The sequence below is a fragment of the Temnothorax nylanderi genome, unplaced genomic scaffold, assembly GCF_030848795.1.
Source record: "Temnothorax nylanderi isolate EJ_2023f unplaced genomic scaffold, tnyl_v1.0 TNYL_tig0009_pilon, whole genome shotgun sequence".
Classification (NCBI taxonomy): Eukaryota; Metazoa; Arthropoda; class Insecta; order Hymenoptera; family Formicidae; genus Temnothorax; species Temnothorax nylanderi.
This window is the reverse complement of record NW_027249071.1, coordinates 2,169,956-2,184,651: the sequence shown is the minus strand read 5'-3', so window position 1 is coordinate 2,184,651 and position 14,696 is coordinate 2,169,956. Positions and strand designations below refer to the sequence as shown.

The following is a 14,696-nucleotide window of genomic DNA, read 5'->3' as shown; positions in this document are numbered from 1 at the left end:
TCCAATCAGCTGCGAATTAACAGTATAACAGTACTTAATTTTTTCTGCCTTGTTTTTATTGTAATAAATATCTATTCGGCATCAATTTTATGAAATATTTTGTGCATATACGTGAAAAGAGGAAATGATATTTAAATCCTATAGTTATGTGCATCATAATGGACATTATTCTCATACATTACTATGAAAGACATACATTACTAAGAATCACTTTGTCCGAACTAATTCGCTAATCCAAAAGATTTATTTCTTCTTTTAGTGATAAAAAAGTTGAGGACCGAAAGGATTAATCGGATAAAAATGCGTATGAAAAGAGAGAGATTGAGACTGGAACAAAGGTAATTTACGAAAATTAGCCGTTTCATATATTCATACAAGTACCATCACGGAAGACGGTGGTCGAGAGCAATATAGAGCAACGGAGCGACGGAGAAACCGCAATTATTCAATCGTGGCCCGTGGAGCTGCGTTTAACGCGTCGCTCTTTCACCGTCACAGACGTTTCGTAGAGCGCGCAGAAGAAGCGGCACATCCGTAATCTCGTCGCCGCATCATCGCGCAATCTCGAAATCACGGTAATCGCGCAAAATCAAAGGAATTAAAACGACGGACTTTATAAAAATATCGGATTTGACTTCAGTCATTCTCATCGTGACTTTTCTGCTTAATTTTTCGCGTTTCCATGTGATTTTGAAAAATTTGACAAGTACATCTGTGATACGTGATTTTCTAATTTTATAGAGCACAAATAGATTTATAAGAGTGTGAGAGTATAGAGTTTCGTGAATTTATGTGCATCCGTAAAACTACGATAATGCGAATATATTTGGAATAAATATCATTTATGATGTATTTTTACAGTTAAATCTAACTCGTCTTGCGGACAGATTGATTTTTACGTAAGTTTACGTTTCGCGGTTTTACAATCTTTAAAATGTCGAAACTGTGTTAAATACTGGTCGTACTGGACGTTCGCTAAATTTCTGTGGGATGTTGGAAAACTCGCACGCGACGGGAAGTAATTGCGACCTAATCTTTTGTGTTAATTTGCCGAATTTCTATAAGTCCGCTCAGTATCGACTTACAGCTCAGCACAGCTACAAACACTATTGCTCAGTATCGAAAAACAGCTGTAATGTCCACGATGGTATCGAAATACAAAATTTATCGGATGTGAATATCTGATTGGGATAATTTTTGCTCGACAAAAGAAACTCGAGGCGCAATGGATACGACGGATACTCGGCGAACGTTCGACTTGGTCGATTCCATCGTGTTCATTGGGATGCTGGGCGTCTCTGCCCTTGTAGGCGTCTATCAGTGGTACGCGTCCAGAAAGAAGGTGGACGCCGTGGGAGAGTACCTTGTAGGCGGCCAAAAGATGTCTATATTTCCGATAAGCATGTCACTGATAGCAAGGTAAAGATTTATTTCTCTCTGCCAAGAGTTTCAGATTAACTTTTCTATCATAGCATCGAAAAAGCGCATAATTAGAAATGTTCCCTAAGATTCTAAAATATGTCTTTAAAATATGTGCTTTAGAATGTATGAAATATACATACGAAAATAGTATGGAAATTTATCAATTAACTTATATTCATTTACATAAGCTTATTAGATACGAAAATATGAATGTTGTTCGAGAAATTGTTCCGTGAACCGGAAATGTACAGGGCATGTTAGGTGACGTTTGCCCTCAATTGGCCGTCAAGGCTCTCTGGTTAAGGTTGTAATTATCAATAATCATAGGTCCACGTGTCGAGATAACTAGGATAAGAAAATTCGTTCTAAGCGCACCCCATATTAGTCATAAGCCGTTAACGTTTTACTGACGTCAACTGCTATCTGCGAATTGCTTTACTTCTAATTTAAGCAGTCCTTTGTAAAGTGGTGAAATTGCATTTTTGAATTGGGATAATATAATAATCTTTGTTCTTACGACTAATACATGTATATATTATAAAATTTTTATAATAGATGTATATATTAGACAACTATTATAAAAATTATTTAAATCATAGATAATAAAATGCAATTTTGAAATAAGACGAAATTATTTTTCGTCGCTTCTGGATATTTATTTTTAATTAACAACTCTCTTTACGTTCGCGATTGACGATATTAAATTCAGTGGCCGTCAATTTGGCAGAAATGAATTGGGAATTAGTGACGTTTAAATTTGCATTGTCTAAATGCTGCATGATTAAGAGTAATTCTAAGAACGGCTCTTTAAAATTGCAGCTACATATCGGGTATAGCAATGTTGGGATTGCCGGCCGAAATGTACGTTTACGGCACGCAATTATGGTGCGTCGTGATCGCGGATTGTTTTGTATCCGTTACGATGGCGATCGTGTACCTGCCGGTTTTCTACGGGCTCCGAATTACGTCATCTTACGAGGTACATAAATGATTTCACATGATGAATCTTGATAATTAGCAATTCGTTTTTTACAGTATCTGGAGTTAAGGTTCAACCGAGTGGTCAGACTCATGGGATCTTTTATCTTTATTATCAAGATGGTGAGTTTGTCTCTATTAAATAAGTAAATAAAGTTGGAGAAACTTTTTCGAATCTTAAAAATTCCCTCATATTTTAAATCAAGCTTGCTTATTCAGAATTTATTTCCTTGTTTTTGAACGTAAAAGTTCTTGCCAATTTCTTCTTAAAATCGTTACCGAGTCTTCTTAGGCAGTATTTGGCATGCAATGTATCTTTATCACGTCGAGAATTCCTCGAAGCGTTGAACTTGGTACTCGTCGATCTCGTGAGCAATTCAACACGCCGAGTAATCTTGTGCTTGCAGCTGCTTTACATACCGCTAGTGATATACGTGCCGGCGCTAGCCTTCAATCAAGCGACCGGAGTAGACCTCTACACGATCGCGTTGCTAGTCTGTGCTGTATGCATCTTCTACACGACACTGGTAAGAACATCGCTCGTAGAAAATTATAATTTCTTGCGAAGAGATATTTCGAATTTCTTAAGCTTGAACGTAATACAATCTGATTCCGGAGACTAATTTTATTTATTTTATAAGAGAAGGGCATGCAATTGTCGATAAAAATGAAGACGACTATCTTCAACGCTAAATGCAAGATAGATAAAAAAAATACTTAGTACGCAACAAGCGTCAATAAGATAATACAGCATGTTACAATATTCAAAATAATTAATTATAGTGCTAAAATATGTATGATTTTACATTCCAGGGTGGCTTGAAGGCAGTCGTCTGGACGGACACTATTCAGACGGTGTTGATGTTCGGTGCCGCCATCGCCGTTGCCGTACTTGGCACCGCTAGAGTCGGCAGCGTGGCGGAAGTGTGGAAAAGGAATGCCGATACCGGGAGAATTGAGTTCTTCAAGTACTAGCAGCAATTTCTTCGTATTCTTTTGTACATTTTTATTATACTTAATTTAACTTATCATATACTCGTTATCATACACATAATCTATTTCTATTATAAATCGCGCAACGCTCAGTCATAATTTTACCGATCCATCAAGTTATCGCGAACTATCGATCAATAAATGATATTCCATTCCATCCTCTTCCTGCTTTAATCAGCATGGATCTGGATCCTACGATAAGGCACACTTTCTGGGGCGTGGTGGTTGGCAATTATTTAAATTGGCTGGCCACGTGCTCGGTGAACCAAGCGATGGTGCAGCGATGCCTGGCGATGCCGAACTTGAGGAAGTCGAATGTGTGAGTCCGAGAAATGCATTACAATGCACGGCGCATATCACTCATTTAATCCCCTTTTGTATCTAGGGCGATTATGATAATGGCCGTAGGCATAGGCAGCATTGTCTCGTTATGTTGCTACACGGGAATGGTCATTTACGCGGCCTTTTATGACTGCGATCCGGTCACGACAAAGGTAAAATAATCTCGGCGTGAAGCAATTCATGAAACTACCAAATAGTGTCCCGAAATTTTCGACTTTAATTAGTCTTATTAATCAATTTCTCGAAGACAATAATATGATCGGATGGTTATACGCGGAATCTTAGTAGATTGAACGTCTCGGCGAATGTTAATAAAAATTGCGTTTTAGCAAATACGAAAGCCCGATCAGCTGTTACCGTATTTCGTGATGGAATTGTCAGAGGCGATACCAGGCTTACCAGGATTATTCATTTCCGGTGTATTCAGTGCGGCATTGAGGTACTATGGAATTTAGACGCTCTATAAATAATTTTTTTAATTGAAATAGGATCAATAGGTATCACTTTCTTTGCGAATGCAAATGCCTTGCCAAATTTTAAATCGTTGAATGCTATCGAAATGAAAGAGGATGTTGTTATATAACGCTGTAATATCGCTCATTTGTTCATCTTCCCTTTTTGCGTGTAAAACGCTCGCTCGTTGACCTTTAGCACAATGTCAACCGGATTGAATTCCATGTCGGGCGTAATCTATGAAGACATGATCAAGCCGTGTCTCCGTAAGCCGATCTCCAACGTCGGTGCGAGTCGCATAATGAAAGTCACGGTTGTGATAATAGGAGCTATTTGCGTGGGTCTCGTATTTATGGTGGAGAAACTGAGCGGTCTAATTCAGGTAAGATGCAAACGCGTAATCGCACGCCAACGTTCGTAACCGAAAATGTCGGATCACTTATGAATTAATTCCGCGATTAATCTACGCGATCATCGAGAACGTGGTCGATCTTTTCAGGCTGGTAAGAGCTTATCGGGAATAACTGCCGGGCCCTTACTTGGAATGTTCACGTTGGGCATGCTATTTCCAATGGCCAACTCTATGGTAAGAGGATGATCGTAGAGAAACCAATATAGAAAAGTATACATCGCAAACGCTTTCAAATTTATTTCATTGACAGGATATAGCTCCAACTTTCTTATTCTAGCTTATCTAAACGATATCTGCTAAATCTATAAATTTAAGAAATAATCTACAATTATCTCCTAAATTTTGTTTCGAAGATATGTTTATTTACAAGGACTTAATACAATATCAGTCAGGATATCCTAGAATTCCCGACGTTAATTTTAATGATAGATTTATTATATGTATAAGCCAATCATGAAGTTTATCATTAAAATCAAGCCAGTCCTAAGAAATCTTGCGTTCGCCGAGGAATCAACCTATCTCTATCTTCTTACCCAAACAGGGAGCACTCGTCGGTGCGCTGGTTAGTCTGAACTTAGTCGCTTGGATCTCGTTCGGCACGCAAGCGGCGATCTCCAACGGATCGGTTTATTTCCCGGTGAAACCGGTATCGGTGGATGGATGCACCGAATCGTTGAGAAGCACCGCTGGAAACCTCACGATGATCGTCGAGACTGCTGTCAGGTACATTTATTGAATTGCTCTCGCATATAAGAACCGTATAATAACTCCTCCCGTTTTAATTTTTTTTTACAGGGAACAACCATTCTTCCTATACAGAATGTCGTATCTCTGGTACACGTGGGTGGGTTTTCTAATTACGATTATAGTGGGCCTATTGGTCTCGTGGTTCACGGGTCCATCTAAGTACAGTCGCGTGGACAAGAGATTATTTACACCCGTTATACACTGTTTTTTACCGAAAGATCCTCAGAAAGCGGTACGTATAATTCCGCGATCATCAATCAGAAAACAATCTTATCACTAATGTATGTAACCTTGTTTTTGTTTTTCTTTTTTTTCACAGAATGAGGCTGAACTCGCGAAAATGACGAACGACGTAAACGACATAACGCAAACTTCTTCAAAATGTTAGCCATCATTTCTCTTTTATCTTAATTGCAGTTCAATTGGGCAAAATACATACGATCGTACATGTCAAATTTGTATTCGTGTATTCGATTTAGTCCCGATATCTCATAAAATTATATTATAAACTACTCATAATCGTTTAACGACACAAATAATGCCGTTACATATGTTGTAAATGATTTAATGGTTTAAACTTCATAGTGCACCTTCATCGGTCAATCACAATACAAGGCGGGACTAACGTCGAATACAACTCGTTACGCGCGCGCGCGCAAATTAATCTTATGTAAACCACTATATAAACCCAGGCAGTGATTCAAAGTTGCCGACTCAATTTTATACGCATTATATATATCGCCCATTTAATTACGTTTAATTAGGCCGATAATAATTTACAAAGAGAACGAATGTTAGTTCTAATATATTTGCATTTCTATTTGTGTACACGTTGAAGAATGACTTTCAAAAGAATACTGATTCATGGCATAAATTTTTAGGCAATGGATAACACATTTATGTTGTAAAATCTACCAAAATACCCGGCGCCTGAGCGTAAATATAATGATTAATATAAATTAATAGAGTCGATTTATCTCGATAGAATATAGATAATCACACTTGCAAATTTTATATAGTTCTCACATATTACGTATGTCACATATCTCGCTTTAAAATTCCTATACCATAATACCTTGTTCGTACAAAACATTTTTTATTTATATATGTTAAGGCTATTATTCGGTAACCTTAAAGTTCGAGAGAAAGTTCAATGTCTGTTGACATATCGAACCGATTATAATTGGTAGATTTCGCCGCAGGAGTTTATACATATTTACAACAATCATAATGTACTTGAATTGCCAATCGGACGATATACTTATTACTACATTTCACAGCACAATTCATAATTACATGTAACAATATGCAGATGGCATGACCGTTTATTATCATGTACCGTTTCGTAAAAAAGGATATAGTGTGACTTACGGATAGAAAGGTTTGAAGTCTATTCTCCTATGCCGAATATCATCAGAAGAGAAGGATAATTTAAGATGTAAGTGGCGACATACCAATCGACGTCCTGGGATCTTGTTGACCCTGCTGAGCCGGCGGGACCTGTTGCGGACCGGTCTCCAGATTCTTCAGAAGCAAATTCAACCAATGCTTAGTTGAGGCATCTTCTTGCAAACATGTCGCAAATGTGTTATCTCTCAGTTGATCCGGCAAGCACTGTCTCAAGGCTAACAATGCTCTGAAAAATTAATCGCACGTTAAAGTTTTTCGGGATCTTCAAGAACGTATCGCGCATACCTTGATACTTTACCTCGGATTATCAGAGAGTCTTAAATAACACCGTACTACATGTTTGAGCAATCTTGCTGAAGGATCTTTAGCCAAGGATAAAACCATTTTTCCTAATATCATAGCGACATGACTGAATCTATCATAGGTTTGACAGATGTAGGACAGGCCACTGTCGTCTAACAGTATCTTTTGCAATATAAATGTCGCCACGGTTTTACTCAATTCCGAGCCACTCTCCATAATTCGTAAACAAAGCGGGATGATCTCGGTAGTGAGAAGAAAGGTGATCACTTCTTGCTCATCGGTTTTGACCAATGCGCCGATCACTCCGAGACTCGTCAAACGAAGATATTCGAAGGGTCGCGTTTTGCTTACGGTATGCAAAAATGGATACAGGAATAATGGAACATGTGCCTGAAATCAAATACATGTGATATATAGATATATAATTTTTAGTTATATGCAGATTCATTAAATAATATTTCTTTGTTTGTACAACAGAGATAAAGGGCCAAATATCATATATTTGTGTCAATTCTTTTAATTAACGGAGGAGAATTTTAGTATATTTAAAACTGCAAGTCACAGCATATAGGTACCTGTAGGAACGCAGATCTCGTCTCGGGATGACTGGCCACGCATTGCAGCAGCGCCAGGGCGTTGCATACCCGATTACTCTGATAAGCCGTGAGGGTCGCGGGGTTGATCGCCGGATAGATGTTAATGATCTCCTGCAGGAGGGATGCCGTAGTGCCGAACGAGTGCCACAACATGGGTGCCAGGTCGGGCACTACTTCACGCTTCTTGCTTAACTCTAGGAGAGCATTCTCCCTCGTCTCCGGATTCGACAGCTCGATTATCCACGTGTAGACCTTCTCGCGGTCGACGGTGGACTGTAGGGCGGCCGGGCTCTGCTGAGTACTCATATCGTGACCCCTGGCCGCTGCTTCGCGATTCGGGGGGAGGTATTGCGATTTGCACGCCCGTTCGCTGCGTTCGCGATCAATTTTCTCGCTTTACGTTCGCTCGTTACGTCGACAAGCCTTGGTAACCCAACCTCTTTCTTCCTATGTAGATCGACAGTCACGTTCGCACGTATCGCGTTCGGTGATATGCACGGATATTTCGTAGCGTTTTCGCGTGCTTCTTGTACGATTAGCCAATCCTCCAGTTCATCACGATATCCGCCAAACCTGATGAGACTCGAAATAATCTCGAAGCGGAGTCGGCAACGATACACGATACGTCTTCTGGATACTTCGCCAGTGTATGATTACATTTCGAATGCGCGCGACATCTGAGCGCCAACATAACCTCCTGTTCTTGTCGCGAGTTCGCCCGTCTGCACTATCCTGCACGACCTGCACTTCAAACACCACCCCTGACCCCACCAGAGGGAAGAATGAGCGACGACCAGACGACAGGCCCGCGGTTTTAGGTGATCCGCGAACGCGATACGCCCTCTGGGAACGATGTAAAACGTGCACATGAACTACGTAGCCAATGTCCACGTGGGCCACGGGGTAACACATACGTGCACGATTTAGGTTGCGTTCCGTGCTAATGTCGGTAACGCAAAGTTATTGATTTTTCGTTATGTGAGCGAGCGAGAAGGTATAAGAGCGAGCGAGACAGTAATTGGAGTGAGCGAGATGAGAATAACACATGCAGAAGGCTCGGGGGTGGGAATCTGATCCTGATCGAGGATCGAGCATCGAGTCTTTTCCTTGCGCGCCGTTGTTCTTATGGGAGCAAATACTTTATCGAATGAAAATTCTTGTTTTGTTCCTCGTAGCTTTCCACTGCAACTCATTGCATCTGATCCATCCGATTTACCTACTTCAATAGTACAATCGTCAATGAAGCTTATATTACACAACCTGTAACAAACATTATATCAAAATATCAAAATAATCTCTTTTATTCCCTTGAATAAAATATATTTTTATTTATAGTAATTGCTGAAAGAAACTCATCAAATTAAGAAAAGAATTAAGAAAATGTATTATTAATTTTTTAATTTCCAAATTTGATTTTCTCAAAAACTTTATACAAAATTTTTTAATATACATTATTTATTATATATTATTATATATTATTTTATATACACTTTTGCAACTACTTTTCAACTGTATTTGCAATCGATTATTTATTTAAAAACACATACAATTAAGAAAAAAAGAATCTATAAAATGAGCAGCAGTGTTATGATATACAATGTAAAATACATACGAAGACCAACTTGTGTTCTGCAGAAATTGTAAAATACAGTTGAAAAAGTAATCCTATGTAGGCGGGCGGCAGTGTGGTCTAGTGATAGAGCGCCAGACTCGTAATTTGAGGAACCAGGTTCGAGTCCACTTGAGCACGTATGGAATTTATTTTCCGAAAGCTGCGCCCTCCGTGCAAGAAAGGCTCTTGTGCGGAGCAAACTGGGCTCCGTCTTTCGGAAAGAGACGTTAAGCCGTTGGTCCAAAAAAGTTAAAAGTTTGTGCTGTAATAAGTACTCAACGTATTAATCGTTTCATCTAAATTATAATTTGCAAATCGATTTTTCATAATGAAATACGTTAAGATACGAATGGGCGCAGCTCTCATCTGCTGGACTAACACCGATATGTATATATATATATATATATATATATATACGTGAATATTTTGTCGGTATTGCATATGCGAACTTGGTGTTCTCCGGGTACTGTGTCTAAGCATTCTTGATAGCCTTTCTCTAGCTCGCTCTCCACCAATCAACGGATACGTAGAGCGACGCGAACGTAGCCTCCATTAACTTTTTTGGACCAACGGCTTAACGTCTCTTTCCGAAAGACGGAGCCCAGTTTGCTCCGCACAAGATTTTTTTTTGCACGGAGGGCGCAGCTTTCGGAAAATAAATTCCATACGTGCTCAAGTGGACTCGAACCTGGTTTCTCAGATTACGAGACTGGCGCTCTACCACTAGACCACACTGCCGCCCACTGAAATTAATGATTCGCGTTTTCTTTATGCTGATAATGTGACATTACTTTCATTTTGCAAACGTGATAAAAATTACCAAGCAGATTGGTAATTTTTGAAAAATTATTGAAATTTTCTAGATATTTTAGTAAAATTAATCAAACATATTTTAAATTTTAATCCTTGTTCTTTTCCCTTTCTGATTCTACTTCTGTTTTTAAAGTTCTTAATGGCTGATTCAGCTTTGAAATTAAGGGGATCCTGGAGTGACAGCGACAAGGCATAATCGGTCTAAACAATATCTTTGAATTGGCTGAACAGAATGGAAAATCCTTTTACACGATTAAAGTACGCACAAAAATGTAGAGGGCTGTACATGATTTTTTCTGATAAACTAAAAAAAAATTTTATTTTTATAAATATTGTCTTCACCTGACGACAATATTTGCTTTATACAAAAATTCTGCAGTTTTGTACTTTGCCCTATTGGTATTACTCAATTATATTACTCGCAATTATGTACTTTCGTTTATTAAAGCAATAAAGCGCGAGCTGGCCAAAAGAATCGCGCGCCTCGCCGCATTCATCATTTTCATTAAACGTTTATATCTCGGCAATCGTAAAAGACAGAAAGATGATTTGAAAAGCACTTTTTGGATCGTGCTCTATTCTATTAGAATTGCTCACTTTTATTATTGGCAATTATTTATTTCCGTTTATTAAGACGAGAAAGCGCGTAAGATCTTAACGATCGAAACGTGCGCCGAGCGACTTTTTATTTTCAGTAAACACTTATCGTATATATTTCAGCAATCATAAATGATATATAGTTATAGAAAAATGAGAGAAAAACACTACAAAACGGTTTTAGCCTTTTTTTCTCGTTTATAATGTTTTTTTTAAGCTGATTTTATGGATTTTTGTTAAGTATTTTTGTTGCTCGCCGACTCCGGAACTATATCAAAATCCGAGTCATTTTTTGTTAAAATTATATGGAATAAATATGTTCTCGTCAAAATATAAGGTAAATATTATTTGTTCACTGTTGTCAAAATCGCCAATGTACTACATATTGTCAATTTATATAGTGTCGATCGTGAAACTATATGCTTTTTATCGTTAATATGCGTTTTACGGTTAATTTAACGGCAGTCGTCAAAGTATATATATACGATTGAACGGTATAACTTTCCAAGACATTGTCTCATTTCTAAGATTTCGGGATTATGACATTTCGGCACATTGTCACGTTTCTTAAATTTTGGGATTTTGATTTTTCGGGGCATTGCATGTCCACCGAATTAGTTTCTTTCACAAAGTTGGTAATTAAACCTATTACTATAATTTGGCCTTTTATTAACCTACTTTTCTAATATAATTTGTACTGTAACTTGTTTATGATAAATACTCTGTTACAAATTATAATCTCATTCAATACTCATATTTTTGAAATGTTTCAAAAGGAATGAATTCAACTGTTCCCATCATCTTGGCAGTTATGCGAATTCCAGGCACACGTAAATAAATTTTACACCTTAAACATGTACTGTTAATTGTTTGAAAACGCGAGTACATAATATTACAGAAAACATTTAAAGAGAATTTTTCGGTAAAAAAAAATCGAAAACTGCGAAGTATGCTGCAAGTCAAGACGCAAGTAATAATTTCGAAATTAATCGTTATACATTTACGCATAACCAGTTAGAAAATGTCTGCCCCTCCCCCCCCCTCTCTCTCTCTTTTCTTTTTTCCATACGTATATACACATTTATGACGGAGTTTAAATTTCATACGTTGACGACCTTCGCGAAACGCGACCCGGTATGTCTCCGGCGCGTCTACAGGCACGCGCGTGGCGCGCGATTCCGCATTCCGTGCTTCAGTATCGCTCGGTCTCTCGTCAGAGCGTGTCGCGGTGGTATTTGTGCGCACTTGCGCGGTGGATGGACACCAATCGACACCGCGAGAGACGGGGGTGAGAGATCACCGGCGTCGTAAAAATCGCATTCCGCGAATTCCGCGGTCGCAGTTCGTCCCGAAGGATCTACGCAGGTTCGAGCTTTCGCACGCTCGTCGTCGATCGATGCGGACGGTGGAGATACCTCTCCTTCACGGACAATCGGACAATCACGTACGTACTGACGTAAATTTGAAGAACAACGACAGTCATTGCCGTTGATCAGCGTCGGTTGATCGATTCGTACGGCATCGATTCTTTCTATCATAACTTTCTGTCATAACTTGATCATTGTAACGATTCTCGAGTTTACGAATCCCCCGGCCATTCTATTGCACGGTTATTTTCGCGCCGATACGGTTCTATAGCGAATTAAATATTCTTATCAAATATTCTTATCAATCGCGGGGAAGCGTGGAAATCGTTCGGCCGTACAATTTATCTGATTTAACGGCAGCCGTGAAAATTAATTATTAACGCGTCTAACGCGTCAATCGTCAATGTGTCGGGGTCGGCGCCAACTTCACGGCGAGGCGCGGATCGTGCGCGGGCTCGCAGCAGTCGGTCTCGGGGGCGCTGATCAACAAGTAGTTCGTAGTGTCCGTACGCGCCGCGCTCGCGGAGACGTCCTCGCATTCCTCGCGTCGCGTCGGGGTGAAGCGGTGAACAGTACGAGTACGTGATTGCCAACGGTTACAGTGATAACCCTCCCCCTCCCCCTCCCCGTATCATCGGATATAACAACATTCAGCGGGAACGATCGGTAAGGGACATTCTTGTGACGCGTGCCGTCGCCGCCGTCTCGTTGATCGCGATCGAATTAAACGCCGTGTCGACGGGAAGTCTTGGCGAGACAGAAAAATTCTCCTTCATTTCGCGAAAAGCCGGCGAAAACGGCCCGCGAGAGTGCCGTCGATCCGAGAATCTGAATTAAAGTTAGACCGAAAACCGCGTCCGGAGCCGCTGGAGCGTCTCGTCTTTTCGGAGCGCCTGAAGTTCGTGCGGAGTGAACATCGGCGATTATCGCGACGCGCGGCAACGGAGTCGGAGTCGGAGTCGCGGCGAATTGCGCCAGAACTCCGTGGAACGTTGCCGCGATCGGGTGACCGACTACGTGTAATCGAGTGTGATAGAAACTTTCGAAGGGCGCCGAATCGCATTATCGGCGCGCCGGCGGCCGTTACCGATCGCATCATGCCCAGGAATCCATCGATCCCGTTCGAGGACGCGTCTCGTGGCCGTTGTACCCGCTCGCCGTGATCGATATCGGCTCGGCGATTAATATAATCTCGGACGCCATCACGGTTTCGTGCGCGCGCGAGAGAGATAGAGAGAGAGAGAGAGTGTGTGTGTGTGTGTGGGTGGCGAAAGTAAAGTGCGATTTATTGGTGAAGATGTGAGGTCCGATACTCGCGACCCGCGATGTGAGCCGCTTCCCGGTGGTGCGAGTGTCGTCGGCGCGTCCGCGAGGACGTCGTCATAATCGCGTGGGCGGAAGGCGCGAGCGGGGGTGCTGCGAACGCCGCTGGTACCGGCAGCAGTGGGCTCTATAAGGTGGCGGTGACGTCAATGCACATTTGCGCGCGGATCTTCGCGTGGGCATGGGACTTTCTCGTCGGTAGCGCGGCGTATCCGATGCAGCAGGTAAGCAACTAAGCACATCACCTGCTCCCAATCCCGCCAACAATGTCAAGGTGTCGAGGAGGGCGAGAATGCAGGCGCTCCGGCGGGAGCTGCCTTCGCCTCCGAGTGAGTATCTATTAACTACGAATTTCGTTAATCCAGCAGCGTCGATCCTGAAACGCGTCGTCCCCTCCTCTTTACCACTTATACAATTATCTTTTGATCCATGATTTTGATAAAACATATTTTTAGTATCTAAATAAATGTGAATAATTATGAAATAATTATGAAAAATATCATTTCGATGAGATTAGCGTATGTACATACGTGCACACTGTTATTCGTACCTAATGATGCCGTAGTTTATTCTATATTATTGCCTTAAAATTGTTTATACTATAATGTGTAACAAAATGAAAGGGAGATAGCATTTTACGCCTGCTGTATAAAATTGTATTTCTAAGCTTTCTTACAATGACAATTCATAGGAGTTATTATTTGTTGCAAAGAGGGAGATTATACTGGTGGTATACGTGGTTGTTTTCAATTATATCACGTTAAATTGCTTCTTGTTTAATTGCTTCGTGTTTATTTGAAATTCGCGGATTTTCAGTCATTTTTCAGTTTGTTCAGAAACAGATTATGTTTGATTGGATATTAATTGATTGGATATTTGTTTAGTATTGTCGCATATAATTGTTCTCCGAAGTACCTGTCGTTTTTTTTCCTACTTTCGGTGGGGTGTCTCGAGTAGCTTACGGTTCCGAGTTAATGAATCACGTCTGTGTCGACAAGTTATTAGCGCGACGGCCTCAGAATTAGAGCTGTGAACTGGGAGGACTGTCAATCGAATATTCAATTTTCACCGTTTGATTGTTTTTCGGATTATTTTACACAGCCGATTGGCTCGAAAAGACAAGTGCACACCAGAAATGGAAATTCTTTCTAGTAACGGTTATTCTGTCCTTTCTCTCACTCTTTTTCTTTTAGCCTGTTTTTATAACATTTTATATCCGCACACACTTTCGACATATTAAAATGCAGGTTTCTGTAAAAATATTACAGATGCTCTATTTGTATTTTTACGTTTTCAGAAATGAGAGAGAGAGAGAGAGAGAGAGAGAG

The 14,696-nt window shown here is 40.3% G+C and overlaps 2 protein-coding genes across 2 annotated transcripts; one reads left to right on the top strand and one right to left on the bottom strand.

Annotated features, from left to right (window-relative positions):
• Nucleotides 1-448: 448 nt before the first annotated feature.
• On the top strand, nt 449-6,310 carry LOC139787390 (sodium-coupled monocarboxylate transporter 1). The gene is made up of 14 exons (XM_071726470.1): nt 449-575; nt 1,212-1,419; nt 2,242-2,401; nt 2,458-2,523; nt 2,808-2,927; nt 3,214-3,368; nt 3,572-3,712; nt 3,779-3,887; nt 4,065-4,174; nt 4,387-4,570; nt 4,688-4,774; nt 5,142-5,323; nt 5,396-5,579; nt 5,667-6,310. The coding sequence occupies exons 2-14, from the start codon at nt 1,226-1,228 to the stop codon at nt 5,733-5,735; spliced, it is 1,761 nt and encodes a 586-aa protein (XP_071582571.1). The 5' UTR covers nt 449-575; nt 1,212-1,225; the 3' UTR covers nt 5,736-6,310.
• Rcd-1 (Required for cell differentiation 1) lies at nt 4,814-8,433 on the bottom strand. The gene is made up of 3 exons (XM_071726473.1): nt 7,636-8,433; nt 7,056-7,450; nt 4,814-6,983 (listed from the first exon to the last, which is right to left on the bottom strand). The coding sequence occupies exons 1-3, from the start codon at nt 7,960-7,962 to the stop codon at nt 6,779-6,781; spliced, it is 927 nt and encodes a 308-aa protein (XP_071582574.1). The 5' UTR covers nt 7,963-8,433; the 3' UTR covers nt 4,814-6,778.
• Between the last annotated feature and the right edge of the window lie 6,263 nt (nt 8,434-14,696).

Coding starts and splice junctions, on each gene's coding strand:
- LOC139787390 (XM_071726470.1), top strand. CDS start 1,226: ATGGATACGACGGATACTCGGCGAACGTTCGACTTGGTCGATTCCATC. Junction 2,402..2,457: donor GAATTACGTCATCTTACGAG/GTACATAAATGA, acceptor CGTTTTTTACAG/TATCTGGAGTTAAGGTTCAA. Junction 3,713..3,778: donor AACTTGAGGAAGTCGAATGT/GTGAGTCCGAGA, acceptor TTTTGTATCTAG/GGCGATTATGATAATGGCCG.
- Rcd-1 (XM_071726473.1), bottom strand. CDS start 7,962: ATGAGTACTCAGCAGAGCCCGGCCGCCCTACAGTCCACCGTCGACCGC. Junction 7,451..7,635: donor CGAGATCTGCGTTCCTACAG/GTACCTATATGC, acceptor ATTTGATTTCAG/GCACATGTTCCATTATTCCT. Junction 6,984..7,055: donor AGACTCTCTGATAATCCGAG/GTAAAGTATCAA, acceptor TTAATTTTTCAG/AGCATTGTTAGCCTTGAGAC.